Source organism: Erithacus rubecula, assembly GCF_903797595.1.
Source record: "Erithacus rubecula genome assembly, chromosome: 1".
NCBI lineage: Eukaryota > Metazoa > Chordata > Aves > Passeriformes > Muscicapidae > Erithacus > Erithacus rubecula.
The window spans coordinates 55,117,941-55,136,035 of record NC_136658.1 but is presented as its reverse complement, the minus strand read 5'-3'; the positions used below and the strand labels follow the sequence as shown (position 1 = coordinate 55,136,035).

At 35.1% G+C, this 18,095-nt stretch overlaps 1 protein-coding gene across 4 annotated transcripts in view; it reads right to left on the bottom strand.

Moving 5' to 3' along the window:
• RBM26 (RNA binding motif protein 26) overlaps positions 1 to 18,095 on the bottom strand; it is a 49,304-nt gene that overhangs the window by 16,593 nt on the left and 14,616 nt on the right. The window contains exons 6-15 of one of the 4 annotated variants that reach the window (XM_079317175.1): positions 16,735 to 16,995; positions 14,308 to 14,547; positions 12,598 to 12,765; positions 12,104 to 12,244; positions 10,982 to 11,093; positions 10,075 to 10,234; positions 8,513 to 8,677; positions 5,022 to 5,153; positions 3,889 to 3,960; positions 640 to 768 (exon numbers count right to left, since the gene is read on the bottom strand). In XM_079317175.1, coding sequence (XP_079173301.1) covers positions 640 to 768; positions 3,889 to 3,960; positions 5,022 to 5,153; positions 8,513 to 8,677; positions 10,075 to 10,234; positions 10,982 to 11,093; positions 12,104 to 12,244; positions 12,598 to 12,765; positions 14,308 to 14,547; positions 16,735 to 16,995 — 1,580 coding nt within the window. The remainder of the gene's footprint in view (positions 1 to 639; positions 769 to 3,888; positions 3,961 to 5,021; positions 5,154 to 8,512; positions 8,678 to 10,074; positions 10,235 to 10,981; positions 11,094 to 12,103; positions 12,245 to 12,597; positions 12,766 to 14,307; positions 14,548 to 16,734; positions 16,996 to 18,095) is intronic. The other 3 variants (XM_079317176.1, XM_079317177.1, XM_079317178.1) reach the window with 3 other exon arrangements.

Here is an 18,095-nt window from a genome sequence, read left to right as displayed (position 1 = left end):
TGTCCTGTATTTAGTTTCTCTAAATGGTAAGAATAAACCTGAAAAATGAGCTTTGCTGTGCCCTCTTGAAAATTCTAAGCAAGCTAAACTGTAACTGAGTGACCTATTAAACACATTTTTGTTGCATTTCCTTTCTAACATAAAAAAGAGAAAGCCTGGCACTATGTCAAAATAAACATGGGTGCAGAAGAACTATAGCTTGGAAACAACAAAATGCAGAGTCAAAATTCTCAGTTCTCTCGAAGAAACAATTTTGGTCACATGTACAAAATACACTGAAAATAGAGGCCAGTTCCAGAATAGTTTAAGAGAGAAGAACAGTGACTATACTATACTCCCTTTCACTCACAATAGACAATTCATACCTCAACGTGTAGATTCTGATTCCAGGAAAAATTTTTCACATTTTGAATTTCTACAGTTTTAAACCTGCTTACACTGCCTGAACATACACTGAAAAATAACAAAACAATGCTGAATTTTCTGGTAATATGTTGGGGGGAAAATAAAACATTATAGTGAATTTAATCTTGCAACAAGTTTCATCTACGTTCTTGAGATGAATATACATAGTGCTCTATCTCTAGGTCACAAGCTCCCAACCTAGGTCCATCTTAAAAAGAAGCATATTTAATTTACCTGTTTTTTCTTCTGTGCTTCATTAGAGTCTAGCACGGAAGTGGAAACAACAGGCAAAGATTTCTGTGCTGCCTTCAAAGCAGCAGGGTTGTACACAGTTTTTGTCAAGCCAGTAGAAGTAGATAAAACCTATAGGAGGAAATCATTTTATTTTTTTGCCAGTGAATTTCAATCTTTTAAAAAACCCGCATGAGTGCTTAAAAATATATCAGTGTCTTTTGTCTCCTTTGATGATATGGAATATAAAAATTTGGTGTAGCAATTATATTTTGAGTTGCTGAAGTTAAATAGTTTCTGAAGAGGCAGCACCACATCAGATATGTAAGCTATCAACATCAGCTTATAAATCCCTCTCCACAGAGATTTGATACGTACTTCCAAGTTTCAAATACATAAATATTTATGTATTTGAGCATAACTAAGGAAACAGAAGATTGAGATTTTTGCAAGAGTAACTGTTGTTTTTGTGTTTTGAAGTCTAAAATACAGTATTTCATGGCTGTATGAACTTTCCAAGCAAAAGTTCAACATAATTTTAGAGACTAAGATCTAACGTAGAGACATCAGTTTCTTTTCATATGCAGCTGGTGCAAAGTAGAAGTTGCATAATCAGCAAGAAGTAACTCAAGTACAAGGAAGTCTTCAACATTATACAGCAAAGGAAGAGACTCCTATGTATCTCTGTTCTCTTTCCTACATTTGTAATGAGGCATGAAATTTCTCCATGACTAAGAACACTGACGACTGCTATACTATCTCTCTAAAACACACTATGCACATCTCCACAATACCAGAAGATTTGAACTATTCTGTTTTCTTAGCATGTTCCTTAAAGAGTTTTTTGGGCCTGCTAATACTGAAAAATCCACAGCTAAGTCCTAGAGATAATACAGGCATGATCTTGGCCACCTTGTTAGTGAATAGAAGAAATTATGCAATTGGTATGATTTCCAGGAGTCTAAAAATACTTTCTATGTGGAAAATTAAAAGATGCATGCAGATTCTATTGGTCATCATGCACTCCATAAAATAGACAAAATGCCCACCAACAGGAAGAAAGAAAAGAAAAAAAAAAAAGAGATAGACATGAAACAGAAAGAGAGAAAAGACCAAGAGGTTAGAAGAATTTACAACAGAAACAGTTCATATAATCCCTTTGCACTTCAGTGTGATATTTATACTATTGCTTCCCACAGTAAAGTGTTTTTAAGAATACACAGTGCATAGAAAACAAGAACAAAAAGAAATCAACACATGTTATAGGGTACTATAGAAGGTGGTACAAAATGCTCTAAGCAGACCATTACAAAGATGAAAGACTTTTCTAAATGTATTAAAGAACATTAAAGTATGCATATCTCAGTCATACAGTTTCTATTACACAGTACATTTAGGACAGGCTACGAGACAAACAGAGGATCAAGCAAAGACAAAAATATTGACACATTCCTTTCACCCTGAACTGTGAACCAGACCTCCTCATCTCTTTTATGTAGGAGATATAAGGAGAGATGTCATAGCACCAACACAGACAAGTCAAAAACAACACTAAGGTCTTCTAAATTGCTTAATACTATTCAAGAGAAAGAGCAGTATGAATAGCATTAATCTCTTCACAAATCTAGAAATTTTAAGCCCCTATACAGATCTTACAAGGTCTCACAATTACTTTTTTATCACCTTTTCCTCCTGCTCTTTGGGAATAATAGCTACTTGCTTTCTCATTGCAAAGCTCTTGCCCAACTGTGCACTCCATCAGGTGCAAAAAACCATCTAGGACACGACACCTCTGTTTTTTGATGCATGTCCATAATTTTATTTCTAATGGTTAGAGAATAAAGTGATTGCAAACTAAACAAGGTATTTCCTTGTAAAGAGGCAGCAGTAGGTAAAAATATGTCAAATCAAGTTACAGATTACTACAAAAAATGTCAAAGAAAACAGCTGTTTCACAACAAATTCAGTGAACAGCCCAGCTATTTAGCAAAATCACATCTGTGCTGTAAGACAACAGAAGAAAAAAACATTCTAGCATAAGATTTATTCTTTGCAGAAAAGTATTTCAGGATAATTCAACTCTTACACAATGAGGAAAAAAAGTATTTTCATTCAAGATGCAAGCTGAAGCACACTTCCTATTTCTGAAGAAAGCACATATTATGTATGTAAAATGTAGTTCAGGAACACACAGTAAGGTATTTATCTGTAACTAATTTAGAGTACCAAGAATGGAACTAATCAAACTAACAATAAAATACAGGTAAGGAGCTTTGATCAATGCATGCAGGGAGACTGCTCGGCTTGAAATGAATCAAAAACACATTCTCTAATATAACAACTAATATTATCAACTTCAAGTTTTGTTAACTTTCTATGCTAAGTATCTCTGGAGTGAATTTTACCTGTTAGATGCCACTTAATCCATCAAGTGCACAAGGGAAAAGGGGTGGGAGGGGATGTGTGTGGGGAAATACAGAGTACGCTTCATTTATTTCAGGTCAAGCTAACTCCCAATAGAAAAGATATATATCTAGACAGAGGAATCCTGTTACATGATAAAACTTGCTATCTTTCTACTACAAGGTTTCTCAAATGAATGTTAAAAACATTAGGGGAAGCCTGTCCCTTGAAGTGCTAAAAAGATCTGGAAACGTGCATTACAAACTTTGCTACTATAGTAAACACATTAATCACTCTGTATTCTGAAAACTGGAACCACTGGCCAAAATACATAGCTCAGAACCACAATTCAGATCTACCTTTCCTACCCTCTCTTTGTCCCTATACTGATTAATTTCCACCTTTATCTTTTCACAAGTACTGCAAATGTAAAACCAAATAAAAGGGTAACTGTTTACAGAATCATCTTTTAAGGGGCACAGAAGTCCAGAAACGTTTATACAGAACTCCTTCCTAAAATGTCATATGGAATGACAAAATTTATTTATTTTTAAAATTTATTTTTGTATACACCTACACAACTCAGGATTATGAAATATATCAAGTTCTTTTTATGACTGAATAAAAGAAACCTGACAGCTTAAACAAAATCCACAAAATAGCAGCTTTTGTCCTTCTTATAATCATTTAGCCATCTGCTGAGTTTTGATTTATCATGCTTCCTAAAACTAATCCTTCACAAATTATTTTATTCATAGTTATGAAATAATATTGACACAGAGGTTTCATAAAAAAACTAATTCTACTGAAAATAAATATGAGAGAAGAGAATATGAGACATTTTCTTACCTTTTCAGTTGTTGGAGTAACTGGCTTTGACACAAAACCCAGTCTATCCTTCACAGATAATTTAGTCACATTCTGAGAAAACAAAGCAAAGTAATAGTACGCTACAAGCATCAGCAATTTAGAAAAAATATTTAATAAAACCACAGACTTATAGGCAACAATACAAGAAACATATTCAAACAGATGATAAAATTAATTTTACATATTTGATTTTGCAGTTAATATATGTCTGTGTAAAAACAAACAAACAAACAAACAAACAAAAAAAAACCCCCAAACTAAAACAATAAAAACAAAAAAACCCCAACAAAATAACCCCCAACAATCTGTTACTGGGTAAGACAAATATGAAGCCAAATTTGGAATCAAAGATTATCCTACATATTTTTAGCCAGAACTCCAAGACATGCTAGCTGGCAGAGGATTATCTGCACAGGCCCTTTTAAATACACTACAGTTCTTGTGTTCTATAATCTGCTATTTGCAGATTACATGTGCAGCAAATGCAGAAAGTTGTTTGAATTTAAACTACAAATGTGTTCTGATTTCTGCTGGTCTCAGAAGTGATCCAAAGTGATGGCAAAATGCTAATAATGAAATATTGCAAATATAATAAAATATTAAAGACTATTTCTAATGCAAGTAACATTCTGTCATTATTCACAATGATACTGTGGTTGCATTCTTCCTTTTATTAAGGGTGATGTACAAATTCTGAAAATTCTTCTAGATACAGAGCTTCATTCTCTAACGGTTTTAGGTGTTTAACAGATAAAATATATACACATTCAAAAAAATTAGCATTTAGTTCTTTGGCTAAAGACTCACTTTATTTTGAAATCTGACACCAGCAATATAACACAACAATCCTGAAACAGTCTGAGAGCCTTTAAGTTTTTTTTTTAAACCATGTAAAAAGAGATAATACTAAAAAAATTAAGTACCATGCTCAGGTAAAAAAAGCCAAATATCATTGTACTGAGGAAAACTTTAACAGGAAAACATCACTAACAATGTAAGCACTTTGAAGTAGTAAATGTGTACTTGTACTACAGAAGTATCGGGTACATTCATACACTACAGAACCCATTTCAGAAAGAATTGGCAACTGAATTGCTCACTACAATACAAACCTGAGCAACTTCTGTGTTGGCACCCTGTGCTTCTGCAGGTTCAATATTACTGGCAGGTACTGGGCCGAGCCGCTCCTTCACCGACTGCTTCACTACAGGCAAAGTGGGCTGCTGCACCAAAGGCTGGATCACCTGGAACACCGCCCCAGACCCCAAAAGGCACTGCGTGAGATTAAAAGGCTGCTATACATGTCATTCAGTTACAGCACAATGAAATTACAATGGAATTTATGTTTATGCTTCTTCCCTTCTACCATTCAATGGCTTTTTAACCTGATCAGATAAACAACCACTTCATGAGATTTATTATGTTATACTGAATATTTGTGTAGCATGAGTGACAATAACATCCATTTTGCAATTGCAGCTCACAGAAATGACCAAACAACTATGATCTATTTCTATTAATTATATTTACTCAGCCTAACTCAAATTCTACCTATTAGAACAAAATGAAATGCAATAAACAAGTCTTCTGATTCCTCTCACAACTCTTTGACCATCAACCATTTAGTTATGAAAAAAGAATACAAATTTGTATCACAAAGACTCCCACTTTTTATGGTGATATATCACTTTTCATCTCCTATGTGTTTATCTTGGACAAAACTGAAAAAAAAGGATATAGAAACATGCAGTCAGGACTGAAGAAAAAGAAAAGAGAGTAGATAATCTTTGAATCTACCATGGATATACCCTGACAGCTCGCACCTTTCCTTTTTTCCCTTTGACAAAAACATTCAACAGTTAAGACCGAAAAATATGCTTCCAAGCAAGCTTATTGTCATATTTATAGCTCTCAGAAGGTCACCTAATCCATTTCTCCACTGTAGGGCAAAGTCAGTTATGCCACTACTGACAAGTATCTATCTATTTTGCTCTTACAGATTTCCAATGAAAAAGATCCTGTCACCTCTCTAGATAAAAGTGCTACAGTAAGCTTTGGCATTGGAAAATGTTTTTTTTAATATTTAACCTAAATCTCTTTGTGCTGCCTTTTACGCCCACAACTTCCTGCTTTATCTATCTCAGATGTGGAGAGCATATTATTTTCTGTTTCCTGGCAGAAGCCTTTTATTTGATGATTTATTGTAGTTGACTCCCAGCACCTTTACCCAAGTACTTCCATCGCTCTCAGAAGTTCTACAGCAAAAATTTTCTAAAGTAATCCTGCTGATAAAATAGCAATGGCTAAGAAATTGTGCTGGACCAGATACTACTGAAGGGACAATTTAAAGTCAACTGACTTTATACTGAAGAAAACTCAAAAGCCTGTCTTTGGTACCTGACAGACAAAATCTGGTTGGAAGCCATTACAAACACAGGTGAAATTAATTAACCCATTAATTATCCATAGATATAAATACCAAATATAAATTTCAATGAGAAGTAAATATTCATGCTCCTGAAACACTTATGAACAAAAAATACCTGTTTACTGACTCAACAATTTGTTAAATGTTATATCTTGGTGTAGAAGATTGAAGAACATAAAAGCATTGTACTGAAACTTTTAATTTCCTGTTAGAAGCTTTCTTGTTACTGTGTGCATTCTGTGGCTGATAACATATTTCAAAATGCAGTCTGCTGACATGTGCTGGGTGGCTGCTCTTGGTGAGGCAGAAATATTTAATACCGTCCCCAGGACTAAGGGGAGTTAATTCGCAGATGAGCAAAGTTAACTTGCTAAAGGTGGTGTTATTGGAAGCTGTTAACACCACTAAAAATTATGGGAGTACTAAAAATAACAAATATACAGATTGAATGTTTGGTTGGAAATATAAAGTTAATATTTCAATAATACACTGACTTGCATAATCAGCAAATAAGCTGGCAGCACAGCCCAAGCTGTCCTCTGCATAAGAGGGAATGTTTGTAGGAAAGCAAATGACGTCCTCCACTGCCCTCTTCTGGCTGAGATGAAAATCAAGCTTAGAAAATAAACACCATTTTGAGCAACACTACTTTAGACAAAGTATTAAGGATACTGATAAGACTGAAAGGATAATAACAGGGAAGATAGTGAGACAGATGTCATTAAAACCGAATTTTTGAAGATAAAAATCAGGGTGTTTCTCAGAAAGAATGAGACAAAGGAAACTTAAAATGCTGTACAGCAGGATTGCCATGGAAAACCAGGTCACTGATTCTGAATGATGATGATAACCACCGAAAGCAGGAATTCTCAACTCAGAGCAGCAGTTGAAAGAATCCTCTAACGAGTTATTCATGCATTACATCACCATATATAATTAAGTGACCATTTCTTCTACAGAGCCTGTCTCATATTTTTGAAGCTGCTCCACACTGATGGCAATCCAATAGAACAGGATACACAAACATTTTTAAGGACTTGCTACACCAGCACCTGAGAAGACTCTACTCAGTTAACTCATAGAGCCAGTGAGAACTCAGGGTTCCTCTTCCCCTTGAGTGCAGCCACTACTGTACTGCTGACAAGTCTGATTTGGCTTGACACAAGTTACAAATCTACCCTTCACAACAGTAACTGCAGTTTGTTTTTTTTTTTACACGTTGCTAATGCTGCAATGAACATGACAACTTCCAAAAGGTGCTCCTCTGCAATTCAATAAAAAAAAGTAAACTAGAGTATTTCAGTTGTAAGGGACCTGCAACAATCATCTAGTCCAATTGCCTGGTCACTTTAGCATTGACCAAAAGTTAAAGCACATTGCTAAGGATACTGTCCAAACAACTCTTTTAACACTGACAGGCTTGGGGCCATCAGCCACCTTTCTAGAAAACCTGTTTCATTGTCTGACCATTCTCTCAGTAAAGAGATGCTTCATGTCCAGTCTGGACCTCTTGTGATGCCAATCCATTGTCAGACAATTCTCTCCCTGGATATCACAGAGATCAGCAACTACCTTCCCTACTTAAAAATGTCCATGAACCCTTCCTAGAAAGTTAGCCTCTCTAATGCAGTTCTCCTCTTCAACTGTTGTTTACAAGTCCTTAGATCTATGTGTGCATACCTGGGTATACCCATAGGGGTGTCTGTGTAAAACAAATTCTTCTGCTACTTTGTACAATATGCATACTCAGCAGGAAAGGAAATACAAAAGAGGGAAAACCAGAACCTCTTGGAAGAAAATGGAGGTCATCTTATATGAAAAGAAATATAACTCTGCTGCCTTTCTTATGCTCAGCAGAAGAAATAAAAAGCCTATACTAATTAAAGCAAAATAGACCTTACTTAGCAGAGAGCTGCATCAAATCTTGCTTGAGATGGTAACAGAGTGGAATACACTAGAAGTCACTGAAGGTCTTTCTTTAAATACCCCCAGTCTCATCATGTTAGTAAATTACTGAATGTTGTATATGAGGTCAAAGAGTGACTTTTGCAAATTATTTACATTTAGTAGTCACTATTTCAAAAGGACATAACTTACTTGATATAAACATTCTCTTAAAAATGTTTTGCAGATTATATTTTACATAACATGCTAGAACAGACTTAAATCCTCTACCTTCTGTGTGGTAGTCTGGATTTGCGGTGCGCTGCCTTCTCGATGCCAATAAACTTTAATAAAACGATTATTTAATACTGCTTCTGTACTTGATATAGCTTTCTTTGCTTCCTCATGTGTGGCAAACTGAATAAGGGCACCTTCTGGATCACCTTGATATGCAACCTAAGATTTAAAACAGAAGAACAAAGCTTACCACACAGAGGATTCTCATTTGTGTCTAAATTATCATTAAATCATCAGCTTTTGGACTTACAAGCTTACAATTTACATCTAGTATGTGTCATTACATAAATACTTCCCATTCATGAGGCCATTTGAAAAGTCTGGTGTCAAAATCAACCTTGAGTTTATGCTAATAAACTTTAAGAATAGTTAAAACACCTCAAACAAACAAAGTAAAGCAAAACTCCCAGTCAACCGGTATTTCTGTTTGCAAAAATGACTAGTTAAGTTATAAGAAAACAGGAAGCATCAGCCAAATAAAGAAAATTACTACAAAAAATACAGGGATCAAATAGTAAATGTCCTATCTAATACCAGAGCTAGACAGCAAAGCTCATTTTGATTTCCCTCCTCTGAGCATTAACACATTCTTTTGCTTCAAAAGCCAAGATTATACTCTTTGCAAGAAGAGCATAGCTTGCAATGTCCATATATATCTGTGTCTCCGTACACACTCATATTTTACTTGTCTTAATGAATAATATTGCCTGCTAATACACCCATATTCTCAGGTAAACTACAGAAAGGCTTAAGAAACATTTATTAACAATTAAGAGAGATTTAAAATCCCTCCAGTGGTCAGACAGGCACAGAAGGTGCATTCTGTACCACCTAAGTACATACAAAAATGCTGTCACACCTTTATTCCAGCCGTCAAGGCAAACAAAAAAAAGGTTTAGAAAAATGCAAGGTAGCATCTGAAACTTGTTGATAATGAAGCACAGTGAAAGGTCACACAGAGCAGCATAGAGGCTGGGTATGAAATACTGATATTACAAGTGCAGCCTACAATACATAACATCAGCCTACATCAGGCTTTAGTTCTCTCACTCTTCAATTGCATATTGGGGGACTCCAACAAGCCCCAAAGTAATTTTAAGGGACAAACCATCATTACCGTGGAACTAGAAAGAAATTATGTCACAGGGACTGCTTTCTGGATGAGAAATAGAGGTTTTCTGTATTTACAATATCCAAATATTCAGAGTGCTTATGATAACAGATTCAAACTTGAGAAAATGGCTGAGAAAAACCCAAAATTTTCAATATTTTAAACAATGTCTCTTAAAAGCCTTATCTCTGAGGAACACATTTTTTCAAAAGATAACTAGAACATTTCATTTTTGCTTCTTCAATGGCAATATCATTAAAAACAATGAGATCTTTTTAGAGAAACAAGTTAGGAAAATAATAAAGAGTTTCAGGGAACTAGGAAACAAGTTAGGAAATTTAATAAAGAGTTTCAGGGAGCCAGGAAAAAAACATGGCATTCTGCTTTTTGCAACTACCACTACCTTTATATCAGAGCATAATGCTTTCTCTTTGTTGACTCTTACCTGTAAGTTGACTAAGTTTCCAAACTTACTGAAGTGCTCATTAAGTTTGCTGATGTTGTTAAGTTCTGGGGGAACTTTTCGCAATTCAAGTTTTGTATTTTCATTTCCAAACTGCACTTTCTTCTGGAAACCTGGACTATTTGTTCTGTTAAAATTTTGCCTGCAACAAATAAAAAATCAAGCCAGAAATCCATAGCAAACTAGCAAACACAATGTTAAATTGTATATGCTTACAGAGAAGCACGTTTGTATGAGACAAAAAGATCTGCACACTCAAAAAAATAATGAAATTGTAGAAAAGTGAAGAAGAGTACAGGACACACACCCATATACCTGCCATCTTCCCCAGTGATATTCTCAGCATACCCCAGCACATAAATCTGTGAGATAATTCACATTCATTTGCTCATGTCAGTAATTCCTGACTTCCACTTCTCTCCAAAAAACTGTTTCTTAGCTATTCCATGAAATTTCCCCACTACTTTTTCACAAAACTATTACTTCAAGGCCCTCCTCACTCCCAGCAATCTCTTAAAATTGCTTCTAATCTTGCACCCTTGGTTTTTTTCTCAGTAACATACCTGGCAACTCAAACCAAAATAGCAGTGATAAAATTCACATTTCACAACTAAAATCATACATCTCTAACAATAATCACATTGCACCTTCCCTGTTTCTTAGATCACACCAACTTACAAAGAACAGATCTCAGTATCATCCAAAGCAACTTCATCTATCTGTATACTACCTTTGATAGAAGACACTGAAATACAGATCACACTACAGCATGATTTACTTCAGTACCATCAGTGTACTCACAATTTCACTTCTAGCAATTTATAGAGACCACAGTGAAGAGGTTCATTAAATTCAAACTCTTAAGCAAACACCGTTAACAGTCACTCACTTGTCAAACCAAGTCTTCTTTGTAGGAACTCCACCATCCCCTGCACCAATTGTTCTTTTCCTGGATTCAGCATCTACCACTATTCTCATACTACTTTTATTAGGAGGTTTTTCTGTAAACAGATGAGAAGATTTTACTTTTTTAGAATTTATTTTCTATGCATTTGATTGCAAAAAGGTACTCTGCTCTGAATTTGCACTGAAAAGCACAATTGTTTTATTTTGAAATTATTATGAGTCTTGTTCTGACTGAATCAAACCTTGGTCATAGATTTCTTAGCTATAAACAGATGTTGTGACAGTTCAAAATAGCTAATAGCACTCATTTTGTCACAGTAACATCACACATACAGAAAACAAAACAGGTGTGAGAGAAGGCATCTGCCTCGAGATGACTGCACTCTGATTCACAATGATTCACAATGTCCCATGCAATAATACTCTGAGGCTCACACCACTCCAGCTAACACCTTCATTCTACCATTAGATGGCACACACAAAAATGGGCATGATAGGAAATGCACAGTACTCCAGGACACTAACACCTAGGAGCAAGATTTATGGATGGACTGGGAAAGGAGTCACTTTTGCTGAAGAACAGGAATCACACTGGGGGACTCCTCACTGAAAATATACCAACAGAAACATAGTAAGATTAAACAGAAATACATACAAACACAAATTAAAACCACATTAAAAATGGTTTTATCCCTTTTCCATTCTTATTTTGCGTGCTGCTGCTTCTTCTCAGAGCCACAGGAACTGCGAGGTTAAGATTATTCATGCATAAAACTGCTACCAGATAAAAATGAGTCCCTCCTCTCTGCAGTAAAAATCACCCTGAGATTCTACTACAGAAACATTAACATTTTTCTGTAAGAAAGATATACAAAGTGACCAGTTACTACAGGTAAGAGTAAACTCTGTAATTCTCTATTGAGAGATTTCATTTTACCTGTAAAAATGCAAATAAAGCAATTATAAACATAGTTCCCTATTCAACTAAACATCTATTAATTCCAGAAGATTTTAGGAAAATGCAGTATTTTCCAGTATTCTCTGGAAAGTTCCTCAACCTGCATTAATATAATCAGCTAAACCAAGTATATCTTTGAGAGCATACCTCTGGGTGGTAGATCCATATCACCTGATGTGAGTCCTATCAAATTTGGTCTTTGGGCATGTACTCTATGTCTATACATGGGTCTTGAAGTATTTGTTATACTTGGAGCTTCTGGATTATAGCCATCTGTGTCATACGTTTCTGGTAACAAAAAAATTGTCTAATTAAAATAAATTGCAGTTAAAACCCCTAAGGTTTCAAATACAATATTTAATTTAATTACAAGATAGAGTTGCAATAAAAGAGTTGAATAACCACTATCATAAAAAACCATCGTGCCAAGTTCTCTGCTTAAACACAATGAAAATATTACTCTCCAGTCAAAATTCACACTTCATATGCAAATTTTACTTCCATCTTGAACTAAGTCTGAAAAGAAGAATGTTAATTTACTGCCACGTCTATATGATACAAACTTATTCTCCCAAACTACGACATTATAATTTCTATAAAGTATACTATAATATGAATCAATGTTATTCTATTTAGCAAACCTTGTGGGCAAAGCCTCAGTACTACACCTGCTGTAAAAAGAGAGGGTGGAGCAGGAGGCGGCTGGTGATGAATACCCGTGGTAACAACAGTAGGAACTGAGCTGGTTGCTGAGTTTGGGGGGGCATCCATGCCAGCAGGCTGTAATGGTGGAAGGGGAGGGGGTGGTCCTGTCAAAAACAAATGAAAACACTGCATTCATTTATTATCCAATACATGTTCATTAGACTCCACTCATAAGGAGATTGATCTGAAATGTTTTTAAAGCTGTTTAAGAAAAAAGGGGCTGAGAAGGCACATCTGCAGACTTGATGCTGTACCACAAATTCCCAAACCACCCCCAACATCAAATGACTCAGAACTTGGATTAGAGAGAAAAGCATTTGAATCATTTAACATTTCTCCGAACACATTCTATCTACAAGCAAAATTCAATTCCTAGCCCAGCATTCATCTTTACTAACAGAAGGATTTTAAAGCTCGAAAAAAGCTGATCAAAGAAACATATCTTATTTTTAAAATAAAAAGGTATTTTTTAATATAACAAAAATATTCTATGATAACAATAACTAATTTGACTGAAATTATTTTTTCCAAATACCCAAGAAGAAACCTTCAACTCTAATGGAACTATTCGAAAAATTGAGGGGTTTTTTGTTTTGTTGGTGTGGTGGTTTGTATAAATTTCCTGAAATAGCTCCCTATCAGGACATGGGCAGCGACTGGTTTGACTTTTTTTATAACACATAAGGTAACACCCTCAAAGCTAAGCGGTCAAGTCCAATCTTCAGTTTAATCATTGAGAAGAGAAGGTTTCAGAAGAAGTTATAAAATTATATATCTGAACTTGTGAAGCAGATTTGAAAATAGCATGTAAGTGGAATTGACCAACCCAGACGAGACTACACTCTATATTCACTGAAATTAATACCTTCATTCATATCTTTCTTAAATATACCATCAATAAAAAATTAAAACAGTTTAAGAAATTTCTAATCAGTATCAAATATAAATTACTCCTGAATAATTTGACAAAGTGGGACACCTAGGTTAATAAAAAAAGAGAGAAAGGAATAATTACATAAAACTAACATAACAGCTTTTACACCACACAAGTCAACTGAGCATTAAACTTCAACCACTTTATAAACGACAGTCCAGCATGTTAGGTTTTCATGTAATTTTTAGTGCTTCAGCTGAAGCACTTTTCCAGTGAAACAATAAACAAAGTGGAGAATTTTTCTTAGTTACTTTACAAGTTTAGTTTTACAATTAGTCCCAAATTAAATTTTCAGGTATAAATTTGATGTGGTCATGAATTAACACTATTTCTATTAATATAAATTAAACAGTAAGGATCTGTTGTTTTCAGGATGTTCCCTTCTTTTATCCACAGCCAATTTTGGACAACTTCTCCATAATATTCAAGGAATTAAATTTTGTGATATCATACTTCTGCTTAAATACAATGAAAATATTATTCCATACTAAAGAGTCACATTTAGTGTGCAAGATTCTACAACAACCATCTCTGCAAGAATTATCATCAAAAAGAGTGATTTTGAGATAAGCTATGCAACAGCAGAGCACAGTTCAACTTTCTATAATGTAATACAGCTGGGATTCTTCAAAACAGCTTGCTGCACTGTGTACAATTCAAGTAAGATCCAAGCTTTTCGCCTAAAAAATGGAATTTAATCTTCTTTAATTACCTGTTACAGGTGGAAGGCTAGGTGGTAAGGGGCCTGGTGGTGGTACTGGAGGTCTAAGGTTAACAGGAGGAGGACTCAGAATTGGTGGAGGGGGAGGAAGTCCAGGAGGAGGTGGTCCTTCGACAACAGGGGGTTGTGCTGGAAAAGGCAGAATGCCAGGAAGATTCACATCTTCTACCACTACTGGATCGCTTCCATGATCAAAAGGGCACATGTCTCCTCTCATACAGAAACCCTTCTCTGAAACACCAAAAAGAACTGATGTTAGTATTCAACAGCTGTAGCTAGATTCAGGACAGATACGAAACATTCAATGTGTTATGTGGCAGTTTATAAATTAAGAGCTCCACATCCCAGCAGAAGCTTAGATAAGAAAATTAAATTAATTACACATCTTTAACTTTATTCTTAACAGTCAACGCACATGGACACGGCAGAAACTTGCCAGCATAAATGTTTTGAATCGTTCTTGAAGAACTAGTTCTGCACTGAATTATAAAAAATTCTGAAAGCAAAAATGAAATCTAGACATCATCACATTAACAAAATCAATTTGCTTCTAAGCAAAAATGTAGATACTAGAATTGAGAAACCCCTATGAAAAGTTAGAAGTTAATATTACGAAATTCCAACATGAGCAAATTCACTCATTTTTTTCCTCTTTTGCAATTATGTCAGGAAGCATTGTAAACATTTGGCACAGTTTAATGCGATTACTTGGGAGCAAAATTCATTATTTACATATAACGTATGCATTTGTAAATGTTAAATATATATAAATAAAAATGAATTTGCATTCACTCCTTTTCTTTTACACACAAGTCAAACAGAAGCAGGTCAGAGGAGGGCCACAAAAATTACCAGGAGCCTGAAGCACCTCTTTTATGGGGAAGGGCTGAGAGAGTTTGGGCTTGTTCAGACTGGAGATAAAAAGGCTCTGAGCAGTGAATTTAAGTACTCACTGCAGCTTTAAGTACTAAGAACTTTTTGGTGGGACCTGAAGGGATAGGACCAGTGGTCATAGTTTTAAACTAAAATATGGTAGATTCAAAGCCAATATAAGAATAAGAAATTATTATAATGAGTGTGGTGAAACAGTGGAAGAGGTTGCCCAGAAAGTAGTGGATGCCCCATCCCTGGAGAATTCAAGGTCATGTTGGACTGGGCTCTGAGCAACAAGATCTCGTTGAAGGCGACTATGCTCACTGCAGGGATGCTAGACTAGATGAGTTTTTTAGAGGCCTACTAGCCCAAATTGTTCTATTATTATCTATTTAGCAACAGTGTCCACAAAAACAAACAACACAAAAATACCAGTCAATGCAATACAGGGAAAAGGGTGAAACACCTTCTGGTAAAATAGGAAGAAAGAGGAGCGCCCACTTCCTCAAAACATAATGTGGGGAAGCAGCATGTATTACCTCATCTTCAGGAAGAGTTATAGAGCACATTAAACAAAACCAAAACAGAAACAAAACAAAAATTTTAGCAGAGGGTAAAGCTGAACCTTTGAAAGTGTAGGTAGCAAGAGCAGTATGATGGAACCATGTAGCCACTGAAGAGAGAAAACTTCGAAACAAAATGACACATTCAAAATTCCACTTGCTCCACAGCATTGCTGTGATGTACATTGACAAAGCTATTCTTTGGAAGTACAACTCTGCAAATACTTGAAAGCTCAGTTTTCCATTTTCTTTAATTAAAAAAAAAATATAATCAGAGTTCTGAATGTAAACTGGCCTAGAACTTGAACTTCTCATTGTGGTACATAACAATAACAACAACAAAGTCCCTCAGAAGCAACTTTATGAGGAGATTTCAACTCTCCTGAACGTGCAGATTGACCACCTGAATTTTGTTAAGGAATTGCCAACTGTAGCAGCCTCCTGTGCCTATTTTGGCACAAGACATTTAAAATGAAAGTTTAAGACAGAGATAAGCAAAAACCTAGCCAGTTTTAAGAAACACCTACACAGAAAGAAATGATGGTCTAACATGAGCCAGGGAAGTTTCAGCTCTAGACCTTTCTAGTTAAAAATTGTCTCCTAGATAGGACAGAATGAAATAGGATTAGATCAGTAAGGTGTTGCCATTGTCAAAACTATCAAATACAGTATTTGGCTGGAACATGACATAAGACAGAAAACCTAAGTAAAACTGTTTGGTTTTTTTTAAATAGATTTTTAATATATTATTTTTCATTTACAGCAAATAATCCTACCAAGTATAAAAAAAAATACAAACACTAAAAGATCAAGCTGTCTAAACTCAATTAAGAAGTGGTTCAAAATTTGCAATCAAGAACTGTGCAATAGAAAAGTCCCACTGTACTAGAGATCAGAAAAAGAAGGGTGAATTACCTCAATGTTTTCAGAAAGAGGACTATCACAGCTGTAGGAAGCAGTTAAAAAATTAAAATGTACTTACCGTCATAATCTCTACAGCGTTTCTTTGGCAGCGGAGGTCTTCCATAGGAGTTGTGGTCCAGCTGCTCTTCATGGAACTCTGACCAACTTTCAGTAGTGTTATTTCCATGATGAGCAGGAGCAATAACAGTAATAGTACTGCTCAATGTAGGGACAGGGTAGTGGCCAGATGAAATATTCGTCACAGAAGAAACTGGAGTATAATTGTTCTCTAAAGGATCTGTTCTATCCATGTCATATTTTGGCTTTCCCAAATCCCTTTCTGTAACAAAAAAAATTAAAATAAAAATTGTATTGCATAATTCCTTATCCACCTTTTCACCAGAAGCAGCCACTACTCTCTAAGTATCTTTACTCCACATCAACTCAGTACACATACAAGATAATTGAAATGTTTTACAGGTTGCCCAAAGTGCCTGTGGAGTTTCCACCCTTGGAGTTCTTTATAATTTAAAATTAAAAAATAACAATAATTTAGCTGATGCTAAGTAACCTGATTCAGTTTATTTGCTTTGATAAAGGATGTGAAGACTATACCACCTTCAGAGATCTCCTCTAGCCTCAACTACTCCATGATGCTACATTCCAAAGGTTTAACCAGAAAAATAATAATCTGTGAAGTACATAGTCAGACCCTGGGCTATTTTAATAACAACTATATCCACAGTAGAGCAGATACTCTATTGAGCTTCAGGCAGAGTATATCTTTTTTAGTGATGCACATATTTTAAGAACTTCAGATGGAAAGTTTTGTTGAATAAAGGGAAGCAATGGCAAGAAAAGGGTAACCATCACTTGAAAACACGATACAAATTTTTAATGTTAAAAGACAATGTTATTGTTATATCTTCATTTTGTTGATCTTCATTTTCTGTTCCACTCAAATGGATATATTTATTGCATGCAAAGCTTTGCTTTAATAGGTGAAATAATAATGCTTGACAGGTGTGGAACACTCCTGGGCAGATACAGCAAGTAAAATGGCCTTTTATTCTGAATACATATAAACTATTCTCTTCACTTTCTAGTATTACCACCAAAAACCAGAAAATATCCCATTTAAGACAGAACAGTTATGTCACAACGTAAGTTAATAGACTTAAATTTAACTCCACATTAAAGGAGTATTATGAAATATCTTAAAAGATGGCTCATCAGTGTGGTAAAACACACTTTTCTTCATGTTCTAAGAAAAAGAAACAAAGTTTTCACTATGAAATAGTGTCCATAAGGTATTGTCATTTCAGTTTATGCAAATAATTTTTAAATTAAGACTTAATCATGTTGTAATCTTTTAGTTAAACTGCTGCATGCTATTTCATTTGCTTGTTAATAAATTGTTTGGAAAATATCTGGTCTCAT